Source organism: Telopea speciosissima, chromosome 5 (assembly GCF_018873765.1).
Source record: "Telopea speciosissima isolate NSW1024214 ecotype Mountain lineage chromosome 5, Tspe_v1, whole genome shotgun sequence".
In the NCBI taxonomy this organism is placed as follows: domain Eukaryota; kingdom Viridiplantae; phylum Streptophyta; class Magnoliopsida; order Proteales; family Proteaceae; genus Telopea; species Telopea speciosissima.
Window position 1 is genome coordinate 6306324 of NC_057920.1, and position 12999 is coordinate 6319322.

At 38.8% G+C, this 12999-nt stretch overlaps 2 protein-coding genes across 2 annotated transcripts; both read left to right on the forward strand.

Moving 5' to 3' along the window:
- Positions 1-1927: 1927 nt before the first annotated feature.
- On the forward strand, positions 1928-6794 carry LOC122662340 (V-type proton ATPase 16 kDa proteolipid subunit). The gene is made up of 3 exons (XM_043857946.1): positions 1928-2179; positions 2311-2596; positions 6450-6794. Exons 1-3 carry the CDS (start codon positions 2101-2103, stop codon positions 6580-6582), a joined length of 498 nt encoding a protein of 165 aa, XP_043713881.1. The 5' UTR covers positions 1928-2100; the 3' UTR covers positions 6583-6794.
- Positions 6795-7748: 954 nt separating this feature from the next.
- Positions 7749-9922, forward strand: LOC122663409. The gene is made up of 2 exons (XM_043859086.1): positions 7749-7929; positions 8455-9922. Exons 1-2 carry the CDS (start codon positions 7843-7845, stop codon positions 9535-9537), a joined length of 1170 nt encoding a protein of 389 aa, XP_043715021.1. The 5' UTR covers positions 7749-7842; the 3' UTR covers positions 9538-9922.
- Positions 9923-12999: the final 3077 nt, after the last annotated feature.

Here is a 12999-nt window from a genome sequence, read left to right on the forward strand (position 1 = left end):
GAAATTGAGGGCTTATATGTTGGAGGCTCGGCTACTCCCTCTACCCCCTCCTGGGGAAAAGAAAAAGAGTTGTAGTCATTGCAGCTTTGGATCGTTATTCTTGGGATGGAGATGTCTTCTTTGATTGCAGGGGTCTGCTGCTTATTTATTTCTTTTGGGTGTTCTTTTCTGACTCTATTTGTGTTTAGGAAATGAATTTGAGTTCCTGTGGATGATTTCTTTACTGTTTTGACTCCAGAGATTTTGGCATTGATTTTTTAATCTGTGACAACAACAGCAGAAAATGGGTGAAACTAGCGTTTGTAGGGTTTTCCAGGCCGATTCTGATCCAGTCTGGGATTGATTCGGATCCTGAAACCGGTTTTTTAAACTCTGATGGGGTACGGACCCAGATCCTTTGTAACGCGGCACGGCATGCAATGCACATCGATGGCTAGGAGGACCCGGGCATGCACCCTAGCATATGGACGTGCACAACAAGGTGCTCCCAACAGTTGGATGTGTGTTGCATGCCATGCTGCGCTGCAGAGGAGCCCCATCCATGGGGCACTAGGATGTGCACTCCATCGGTCTGGTCTCCACCATAGGGGTGGATCTCTGTTGGACAATCCTAATACAGCTCGACCAATATGCCCTATAGCATCCTGATGCATGAAAGCTTGGATGGAAAGGAGGAGGATTCTTACTTGCTTTCAGAGCGAACAAAGGCACGTTTTGGAGATATGTCTGTCTCTAAGGTCTTGTTATTTGGTTGGGGTATAATAATCAAGCTTAAGGCTTAGTGGCTTTTGAATAAGATCCTGCGGTCACTGCCTGATAGAGGGGTTATAGAACAGAAAAAGGTTACCCTGTTGAGTCAAAATGGGAGTTTTTGAACCTTTTGTGCAGCGAGGATGACCAAGGAGGGGCACCCCTTACTACCAAAATAACCGGAAAACAAAAATTGCTCCGATAGGAAACATTCAATTTAGTTATATAAATTCTTAGTGAATATATCTAACTAATATGTATTGTTTTTGTAGGATATCGATATGATGGTTAAAAAAAATTTGGTCTTAGTATTTGTAAGAAACTCATCCTTTTATGAATGTATTTGTTTTATCAAAAAAATAAATAAAATTAAGTGTACTTGTCTCGTTGTACTTTGTTCTCCTTTTTATACATGATAATATTATATATTTTATTTATTTATATTGTTTTATGCTTCTAAAAATTGTGTTTTTGTATATATCTTAAGAAATTCAATATGTAAACATCAAATCTTGATTCAAACAGAAGTCTCTTAAAATCATCCTTCCGATACGATACCTGATGATGTCGATACTTTAAACCTTGTTAAAAAAAAAAAAAAATACTAATATTAATTTTCAACCCTTAAAATTTCCTTCAAAACATCAAACCAAACCTCGTCTCACTCACCAATCTCATACGACGATGTGAATGCGAACTCCACCTATCTCCCAATCCCAACAATCTCGGTGTGGGGTCAATGAGAGGACACATTTGGGCATTGACAGGGGATTTTTTCATTTTATAAAGGGGCAAAATGGTCATTTGAAGGGGGCTTAGTCTGAGTGCATGTAAGTTGCTCGTTATCAGGCATTGTTCTTTTTCCCTAAATTTTTATTAGCATATGATTCCATGAAATATATGATGGCAAATATAAATTTTTGACAAATTTATTTTCTTAAAACTATGTGTGGTATGAATTCTTGTAATATTCTAGGTTGATTTTGCATTCTCGGATGATATTTGATATCTTTGTTTAATTTTAAGCATGAATTAATTTGGGGAACTTTTACCATTTTACATCCCATCATCTGGGGCTTCACGTAAATAAAAATAGATTCTGTACCTTTTTTATATGATTTTTGGCTGAAAGGTTTTTTTGGATATTTTCTTCTGAAAGGGCAAAAAATGATTTATATTCGAGGGTAGAGGAGTGAAGTCGCAATAGATTCCAATTGTAAATCTGCTTCGACAGAGAGAAGAGGGTCAGGTAGAGGAGGAAGAAGGACCCTGCATCAGTTCTCTCTGTAGTCTATTGAGATAAGAATTCTCAGATCTAATTGTAGTTTCTGCACATAAGAGGCTTAAAAAATGTCGTCTACCTTCAGCGGCGATGAAACTGCTCCATTCTTCGGCTTCCTTGGTGCTGCAGCTGCCCTAGTTTTCTCCTGTAAGCGAACCTTAAACCTAACCTTTGATGGCTATAGCATCTTTTGTTCATTTTCTCATAGAATTCTGTGAATTTGGATTGTGTTTCTCTAAGTTATTAATGCGGATCTGAGGTTTTGATCGCTGTTCCAGGTATGGGAGCTGCTTATGGAACCGCAAAGAGTGGTGTTGGTGTGGCATCTATGGGTGTTATGAGACCAGAGCTTGTGATGAAATCGATCGTTCCGGTCGTTATGGCTGGAGTTTTAGGTATTTATGGATTGATTATTGCCGTCATCATCAGTACCGGAATAAATCCCAAGGCCAAATCTTATTACCTTTTTGATGGTTATGCACACCTTTCTTCTGGTCTTGCTTGTGGTCTCGCTGGACTCTCTGCTGGTATGGCGATTGGGATCGTTGGTGATGCTGGCGTTAGGTATCGTTCTCCCCTGATTTCTCTTTCTTTTTACGATCTCATTTTGATCACCCTGTATCGTTATTGTCTTTTCAATTTCGTTTCCCTGGCTGTTCTCTGATGTTATTGATTTCTTTAAACCGCTCAAAGAATGGTGATACTTAGCCGTTGACTTTTTATAGAGTTGCAGATTAATTTGAGTTTGTGCATTGAACCCATAAAATTCATTTATCTAGTGATCTTTAGCTTGATTTCTTTATCTTCTTTCTTTTTGTTGTTTCCTTTTGATTGAACTTGGATATTTGCGTTTGCAAGTTTTTTTTTTTTTTTTCTTCTCAAAATTGCTTCAACGTCTAGGCTAGAGGCTTGGGGCTTCATCTGTTGCTATTGGCACGGTTAATCTCTTCTTACTAGAGTCCTGGGATGGAATTGAAGATGACCTTTTTCTGATATTGACATGTTCTCATTGTTTCTCTCTTGAATGTGGCATTTGTGCTTTTGATTTTCTGTGATTGATAAGATGTGAGGGGTGTATCTCACCCTATATCCCCTGTCACTTAATTTTGGAAAGGTGGGAGGGGGTAGAGTAGTTGATTAATCAGAATGACAGTTAATGTTGAAATCATCATTCACTATCTGTTTATACACATTTGGTTACCTATGTGTAAGTTTGGTGTATTTCCATATTGGTGGCCATATTAATAAGCTGCTTGATTGCAGTAAGTTAGTTGTGTTTTATTTTCCTTTTTGGGAGAGGGTTTTCTAGGCAAGTAGCATAGGGAGCGCACCAAAGAGGGGTGACAGAATGGTTTTGTAAATAGGGGAGAGAGTTCATTTCATGTGAGGAGAGAGGTGCTAGCATGCTCTCTGCTGCTTGCTTAGAGAACCTTTTCCCTCTTTCTTTTTAGCACAGTGGTTTAAATTGAAAATAGTGGTTTCTGTGATTTCTTTCCTGATGAAGGGTTAGTGGTTTGGGAGTGTATGTAGCCTCTAATAAGGCCACCTATTTCATTCGACGTTCCGGAGCAGGGGCCTGCCCAATTCGACCAACCAATTGGGTAAGCTCGCCTGTCTCCGCTTTGATCAAGGAGAAATCCCAGTCAGCCACCTTACTGGTGCAGGTCACGTGACCTACAGCTCGACCTTTGCCTTTTGAGTCTTCCTCTACTCACATCTCTTGTTTGGGAGCGTAAGTAGCTTCTAATAAGAGGTGATATGAGTTATGGGATATAAAAAATTTCTTTATTAATATAATGTTGGAGAGAGTCTCCTCAATGGGACTCTTTTCTGCTATTTATTTTTCCTGCTTTTTTGTTTTGTTTGTGCTATTCTAGTCCTGCAAACCGAAGTCAGGATACAGTCATGTTATGGTCCAAGGAAGGTGTTAGGCACCCCGGTCCACCTGGTTAAACTGGTCTTCCTATTTATTTGACCGATTGAACTGGTAGGCTTTGGTGCCTAACACCTTCCCTGGTCCCCCTTGGAACCCGTCATGGGGTCAAACTTGAGTTTTCCTACTTCAACATGGAATTGTCAGATTCAGCAGATCCGACCCTTGGATCTTGCTGATCATTTCAGCCCATATTCTAGTCCTAAAGGGGACCACTCGACCAGGGTTATCCAGCTAACTGATATTTGGCTTTTGTTTGGTGAATTTTCTTTGTGTTGTGATCCTGTTCTGTTGGTACTGATCTGATTTATATATATCAGAACACATTACCTTGCTTATCCATCTAAGTTTAATCTTCTCAATGTTCGATAGGTCTGCTGTCATTTGTTGGCATTTGATATTGCAGTCCTGGTTGATGTTGGTGATTTAGTTGGTGCTAATGGATATTTAAATTGAGTTAGGGTTGTATTCCATTATTTGATTTCTGCACTTGATCCAACCAGCAAAATACATGTAGAAATTTGATTTCTCCCAATTGTTCTCCCAATTGGTCAACCTATCTAGCCCTACAGGCTGCGTATTTTTTATTGAATCGTTTCATTCACGAGGAGCTGGATGAGAAGAAATCAGCACTCCGGCCATGGTCTTAAAGGAAATGGAATCCATTTTTCCGTAGAGGTTGGAAGGAGAACAAACAACCATTCCATCGGTATTTGAAGCACTACAATCAGGAACCTGTCTTAGGGTCTCATCAACTCTTCCATTGAAGACTTGGCTCTACCCATTAAAACCTACTTGATTCTTGGTTTTTTATTGAAATTCAACACATCCCCCTTCAATATAAAAAAAGGATGTAACTGGTGCAGTTCTCTGGTTCATTTCTCAATCTTTTCTCTTAGTCTTTCTTGGTGAACTAAGGTGGGTTAAGGGCATTGATGATATCTTTATGCATCTGGTACAAGGCTTTTAATTCTTCAATATTGACGTGGATATAAGCTGGACTTTATTGGCTGCATAATATCACATCTTTATGCACCTGTTTATATCAGGACCTTCACTGATGGATTGGGTTGCTAGTCACTGATACGTATTCCTATAAGGCTGGCATGGTCTATAATCACCTTTTATTATAGATCAATGCCTTCCTCTTCTCTTTGGTACGGTTATCAATAGTCATGGTAATCTTGTGTTTCTTTTCACTGAGGACCCTATCCAAACCATGGATGTGTTAAAAATGACCCCCTTTGTATTGAATAACTTTGGAGCGATTCCATTCTCTGCTGAAGCATTGGCAGTTTGAAGAGGGGTTGGAAGGTCTATTGGGATGGGTTCAGTCAGTTTTTAGATTGCAGTGATGGGGATTATACTGTCAATTTCAGTCATGTAAAGGTTCTAGGAGATAACCAGGTCCGGGTAAGCAATGCTGTGTGCAGGTGTTTTTTAGGGGAACTGGAGATTATAAGTTCCAGAGGCTCAGAATTATGGTTGGGCTGTAAGGGTTTTGCATCAATTGGGTGATGACTTGGTGTGAAAAAGGGGGAGAGAGATTAGAGGACAGGATGGAAAGAATTGACAAAAGCTGCAATAAGGTGTTTTGGGCAGACATGGCTCTGGAATTGGACAAGTAGGATTAAGGCTTAAAGGGAACCATATGGCCGTGAGAAATGGAGGTTGTGAATACTAATAATACCCCAATCTGATTAGCCTAAACGTATTAGCAACCATCATGGGTCTGGATTGCATAAGCCCTGTTACTTAATGTATCTACATTATGTGTGTGTGCGCACAGGTGTCCACGCGTGCATTCGTGCGTTTCTTTGTGCAGGCATGCATGTGTTTTGTTTTCATTTATGGTGTTCTTTCATGCATTGATGCATTTCGCAAGTGTGTATGTTAAAATTTTGTTGTATCTTTGCACACTTGTGCCTCTGAATTACATAGCCTATATTTATTCCTTCAGTTGAGGTTTGAAATGTGTCTATTATGGGATGAAAAAATAGTTTGTCTGAAGAGTAGGAATTGGGGTTTAGATTAATGTCCTAAGACATGGCAGTGGTTATCATGTTTGGATATCAGTAGTACCTTCTTGCTATTTTAAACGAAAATATGAAAATGCACCTCAGTTTTCTTGACATTTAAGTTGTTCCAGACAAATCCATTATATTCAATCCCTGATCTGTCGGGAAAAGTTATGGAATAGCTCCTGTTATGGATTAGTAAGGTAGATTAAAATATTTGGGTATTATATTTGCACCAATACATGATTCAGGTTTTAACTCCATATTGAAGCAATACAGTTTCAATATATTATGAATTGTTGTTCCATAAGAGGGGGAAAAAGTTGTGCCGTGTCTGATTTATATGTTTTCAGTGCAAATCACGGCAGTAGCATGGAATGATTCTTGTTCATATTATTGTTGTCTTGTTAAATAGAAAAAAAAGGAAAACTATTCTCCTCTGACTGTCTTCTTGAATATTTTGCAGAGCTAATGCACAGCAGCCAAAACTCTTCGTTGGAATGATCCTGATTCTCATCTTTGCTGAAGCCTTGGCTCTTTATGGACTCATTGTTGGTATCATCCTCTCTTCCAGAGCTGGTCAGTCGAGAGCAGACTGAGAAATAGAGCCCTGCTATTCTTGTGTGCTTTGTTGGTATCATTTGGAAGGTCATTCTTCACAGCCGAGTAATCGTAGTTCAGCATGTTTTGTCTTCTCAAATTCTTCACTGGGAACATGATTGTTTCACTGCCTTCATTTGGTGGTTACTTTGTACTGCTGATAGAATTAAGGAATTTCTTACCAAATAAAGCTCATGAAACTTTTCATTTATCGATTGCTGTATTTTGCAGACATAGGTAATAGATGGTTTAGAAACTCACTCATTATGACCGATATTTATTGTACTCAGTGATGCCTTTTTCTCCCTGTTAATTATAGATGGATGCTAAGCTAGCTAGGTAACCATAAAGTTTGCGGATGCCAATAGCTGTACTGTCTTATTCCAACCGGCGCTGGTAGTTAGATCTATCTTTGTCTTCTTTGATAAGAAACTGATAGTATTTCAAAATTCATATAAAAGACACTTTCTTCGGTCTTCTAGATATTTTTAGTAAACTAATAAGAAATTGAAACCAAATCAAAATTGGTACATCTTTGTTGGATCATGTTTTAAATTCACTCATTCTCACACTGAAATCGATTGACACCCCTACCCCTAATTGGGTGGATTGGTAAATCAAGTCTCTTTAAATTTCAACCCTCTTACCCTCTAAAAAAAATAAACCTTCAACCCATTAGCCATTAAATATAGGTACCGGATGGGTAACCAACTCGTACGGCTGTACCCGTTGGACCTCCGTACTGTCGTTCAGAATTTCACACGTGTTCTTCTGCTTAAGACATTCTTATCATGCCTATTAAGCAGTCCTCGTCGGACAGTTGAGGAAGTGTTAGCCACGTCAGCGTGACAGAAAATCTTAGTCAACCTTCTTTCACCCTTTTGTGCAGGCAAAGCCGCAGGTGTAGAAGACTAGAAGTGTAGAAGTGTAGAAGTGTAGAATTGCGAGCTTCTGAAGTGACAAGGAAAAATATACACACACAAAAAAAAAAAAGTCAGCAAAACTACCCCTGGAAAGTGCACGTGTCCTTTGACCAAAACCTAAGAAGCTTCGGAAAGGCCTATATAAACCAAGGGATGCTCCTCCAACAGTTGGAACGAGATCCTTACAATTGGATCGGAATAAGTTCACAGAACTTGTTCCAATCCGACTGTAGAGAGATCGTTAATGGTGGAAGAGTTTTAAAGGGAGAAGGACTCAATTAATTCTCTATCTTTCTCTTTCTTTCAGACAAGAAGAGAACAATTACGAAAGCTAAGATGATGGATGAGCAGAGATCGAAGCACAGGGGAAATGCAGTAGAGCTCGAAAACAATAATACAAACGCAGTTGTCCTTCGAAATCAGGTTGATCTTACTCTTCTTAGTTCATTCTATATCTTCTTCGTTCAATGATTCTCTTTCTTTATTTTTTCCGAGTTTGAAAAGGTTTCGTTGTGAAACCCAAATTATTGTATTTCAATCTTGGATTTCCCCCTCATCTCTCCTTTTTTGCCCTTTTTTTTGCTGCTTTATTCAATTCGTATGGTGAATTTAGGAAAAAGGGGAGAAATTTTTTGTAGTGCAGTATTCTACTATTCACTGCTTAAAATTTGGCTTTATTGGGAGAAATTTTATTAGTCCTTCGGTCCTACGAACTCACAGGAGCACGTATTGAGCTTAGTTTCGATCTGGGTTTTGTTCGTTTCTTTCAGAATTCAGTACCCGAGCTAAAAACTAGGAGGATTATCACTGCCTCGCCTAAATTTTATTGAACCACATATTTATGCGCTAGGGTTTGGGTTTCGGACTGGAGAGGGTGGTTTTCTCTCAATTGGGCTACGTTGGAGGTCTTATGGATTTTTTAAGATCCCGATTTTGATGATTGTTTAGAACTCAGAAATTGAGATGCCGCCCTGTCGGCATTCCTCCCGGATTGACACTTTAGAGCTGAAAGCTCAGATCATCAGGAAACTCGGACATGAGACGGCAGAGAAATACTTCGTTCTCCTTAATCGATTACTCAGCCTCAGGCTCAGCAAACCTGAGTTCGATAAGCTCTGCATTGCTACTATCGGGAGGAAGAATCTCTATCTTCACAACCGGCTTATTGGAGCCATTGTCAAGAACGCTTGTATTGCCAAGACTCCCCCTTCGAGAGAGAGCAGAATAGAAGGTTCTCTTAGTGTTAAAATTGCTAATGGTTATCAAAGGAGTAGTGTCCAGACACTGTCTGGAGATGCATTCTCTCCATCCCCACGCAAGGGGAAATCTTCAAATCATCGAGATTTCAAGTTCAGGGACCGCCCAAGTCCACTTGGTCCCCTTGGGAAGATCCAGAGTATCATGTCTGATGAATCAACCCTTAGGACTCGAGGGCAACAAAGTGCTACAGAACTCTTTTCTCTAAGTGGCAGACCTCCAGCTGAAGTTGTCTCTGTGGAAGATGGGGAAGAAGTTGAACAGATGGCTGCCAGCCCGAGCATTCAAAGTAGAAGTCCTGTTAGAGCTCCTCTAGGTATCCCCATGAATATGGGTGGAGCCCGCAAAACCTTTGGTAATGGATTTCTGTCTACTTTCCATCCCAAGACCCGTCATAACAGCACCGAGCTACCTGATGCCAGATCCTTAAGGAACCAGTTGGAGCGGAAGATGGAGAGTGAAGGCATTGGCATCTCTCTGGACTGTGCTAATCTGTTGAATAATGGATTGGATGCATTTCTGAAGAGGTTGATCAAGCCATGTTTGGAGTTAGCTGGATCAAGGGCTGGACATGAACACATGAAGGAAATAAATGGCCAGATTGCACCTGGTTTGAATGGTGTCAGGCCTAATAGAATCATACAAAGACCAGCCCAGTCAATATCTGCATCCTTGTTGGATTTTAGGGTTGCAATGGAGTTGAGTCCCCAGCTACTTGGGGAAGAATGGCCCATTCAACTTGAGAGAGTTTGCTTGCGTGCATCAGAAGAATAAACAGGAACAACCTAATCAGCAAATACATGGTATCAAAGGGGACCATCAGTTCAAGTTCATCATGTAGTGAGGATACAATGTTTTGCAAGTTTAGGATCTGCTAGCATGGATCTTTACCTTCAACCTGTCCTGTAATTTCCATCACTGCAGAAGGTATTATGAATGATTTGGGCTACTGAAAGGTATTGAATCTATTGAGTTGATCACATATAGGCATCGCCATTAATGGCCTGAGAATTGGAACATGTTTATAAAGTATAATGTAAGCTACCAAATGCTGCTAAGGATTTCTCTATTCCCAATGTTCAATGCCTTTTTTCGACGATAAAGATTATTCGTTCATTGTATTACATTCTGCCTGTAAATAAAGCTTTATTTGTCTCCATACTGGCTGCAGCTGCTTGTGCAGAATTTTATTCTGAACTACTCATGTGAAGCAACCTAGTTTGTACATAATTTAATTGGAATTTATTGTCCTTGTCTAATTGATCAAACTTTACGTTCATTCCCTCATATCTGTTGTTTAAATACTGTCATCAAAGTTTCTAGTCAAGGTAAATATTAGAATGATGCAGATCCCTGGAGGTTCAAGCTAGGGGGATTATTGCGTCATCTCTTGGCTTCAGATTTTTGATATCTTTGAAACTTTTGAACTAATTTCAGGTTGGATATGGTTTTTCTTGAGGGATCATTTTGATGATCCAGTAGCTTTGCTCATTTCTGTTTTTACATATAATTTTCCCCCCTTCTAATGACCACACACTTCTCAATTATACTTCTGCTTTTCTTTACCAAAAAGTATGGTACAGTATACTGCAGCATCATTGTTTGAGCTTAATTTTTCTGTTGGTCAAAAAGTTAAATTAATTTCTATTTCTAGTTTCACAGTTAACTCTGTCCTGTATACTGATGGAGAAATCTAAGTTGACTAATGAACCATCCAACAGAGATCAAAGGTGAAACAACAATGAAATTAGTCCCAGTTCAGCTGAAATAGCTAAGAAATAAAGTAGTATATGCATTGCTAATGAAGGTCCTATGAATCATTCATAGGTTGTAAATCAATTATCTGGTGCACATACGGCCCACCTGCATTATTTTTCCTTTCAGCTTGTTCTTTGATTTGTAGATTAGAGGGGACTGGAATTTAAACAATGGGTTTTGTTAAATAAAGTGGGATAGTCCATGAAAAAACACTTTGGGGTCCAACCCAAAAGCTCAGGTATTAGGCGGAGAGACCAACTGGTATATGAATTCATCCAAGGTCCTGGAGTTAGCCAATGTGGGATTATTTCCAACAGGTTTTACAGTTAAGAAAAAAGAAGGTTCAAACTGAGCAATCATTCTCTTTTGGTTTCTATTCGTGTTTGAGGATGACTACCACAATAGTATTATATGTGGTTGCCATTTAGCGATTTATGCACACCGTCACACCATCCAGTGGCGTGTGTGCTTCGTCTCATAAATTCTGCTTGTAAGCAGTTATTCCCCTTTGAAAAAGAGTTACTGTTTAGGATACAGCAAAGAGCCCTAGCTCAATTGCACTGATCTCAATCCCAAGAGAGGGTTAAGGTTGGAAAATCAGAATGTTTGAGGAACCTGTTTTACCAGTTGAATTTCATACTGTATGAATTAATGTAGTATTAACTGTCAAACTCAAACATTAAAACAACTTCAAAGTCTTGCTGAAAACTTAGAAATAACTGATGAAGAATCAACTATACAAAATAGATTCTTGATAAAATACAATAAGGTTAGTGAACTTTCTATAGTTCATCAAGTTTAAACCCTATGACGTCAGATTTTGTGTGGTCCTGTGTTAGAAAGGAACCCCGTGCGTATTATTGGACAAATTTCAACCCAAAATGAGCATTCTATGTGTTAAAATTGCGTCCAGAGTTTACGGAGATGCCATTAGCTTCCACTATGACGTATTAGGGATTAGTGTATTTAGTAATTTGGTAAAACATTGATCATGTTTTGATCCCTATTGTATACTCGTATTGGGATGAAACTTGACCTATGAGTTGGGTACAAGATCCTCCATATCATTGACTCACTCATGCTACCATTACTTACCACGTTGCAACTAGTGAACTTTAAAGGTCTCCGACCTTTGTAAACTTTACAATTAATGCACAAAATAAGTAAAAAAAAAAAGAAGCCAAACCTAGCATGCACGAACATTGGAAAAATCCTACTAGGAAATAATTAATTCTCAGAATACTGTGAATTATCTAAAGAAAAGTCTCAATATTATACCCACCATTGCTTACAGAATTTGTTTGGGTATATGGCTTTACTCCCAGATTGGATTGACTGATGTATAAATGACATCTTTTGCCCCCCCCCCCTCCTGATAGGTACATCTTCCATGAATTATCATACTAGTATTCTGAGGGGTAATCATCCTCTATTTGTTCAATGAAATGATAGTATTTTGCTCTTGCTGATAAAGAAATTGAATTCAGCCCACTATAATTTAACCTTACCTAAAATTTAAAATGAGGTTCTGCACTGAGTGGTTAGATACAACTAAAAAACTAGCTTTGAACCTCAGAATGAGGTTCTGTCTCTCCTGATAATGAAACAAACGTCACCGTGCTGGAATTAAAGCAGTTAGACAAGGAATCCTTCTAGCTTTGAACCTCAGAATTGCTAGTTTGGAAATTGAATGAGACTCCTTAAAGGTGATCAACACCATCAAGAAGGGTACTCCACCAATTGGAGCCATCCATGTTATTGAAGACATTCTTTTCTGGCATCCTCTTTTTCTTTTGTTTCTTTTAATCATGTTTGTATAACTGCAAACAGCATTGTTCACTCTCTAGCTAAGTTTGGGTTAAGGAGCTCTTCTACTGTAGTTTTTCTTTCTTCCCAGTCTGGCTTGAAAGTTTTGAAACTGCTGAACTTCTTAATAAAAATTCTGCTTACCAAAGAAAAACTAAACAATCAAATATTGGATTAATGCATGCAATTCACAAAAGTCAACTAAAACTAAATCTTAGTGAACTAAAAGTCTAAAACCAAACCTCAAATGGAAACTCCCATGGAATTTAGAGAAGGACCATACTTGAACAGAAATAAACATCCAGGGCAATATATGATGCAGTATCTCCGCCTGCGTCAATATATAATCATGTAACCAAGCTAAAATGCATGAACTAGCATAGAGTCAACATTGACTTAGATGCAAATCAACAAATAATTGAAAATATAGCATACTTGTTGGTATCAAAGCTTAATGTCCTTGAGTTGGAGGTTTTGATAGCTACCTTAGAGCTTGTTTGATCTTGTGCTGATTCTTCAATGTTGGGGAATCAATGTGAGAATTAATTTTGAATTGGAAAGCTAGAGAGATCCAGGAGGGAAGAATTATTGGTGCAATCAATTGGGCTTAAAAGTTGAAAATTAATGGAAGAAAAGTGAAATGGGCATGAGTATCCTAAACTGGGATTTCAA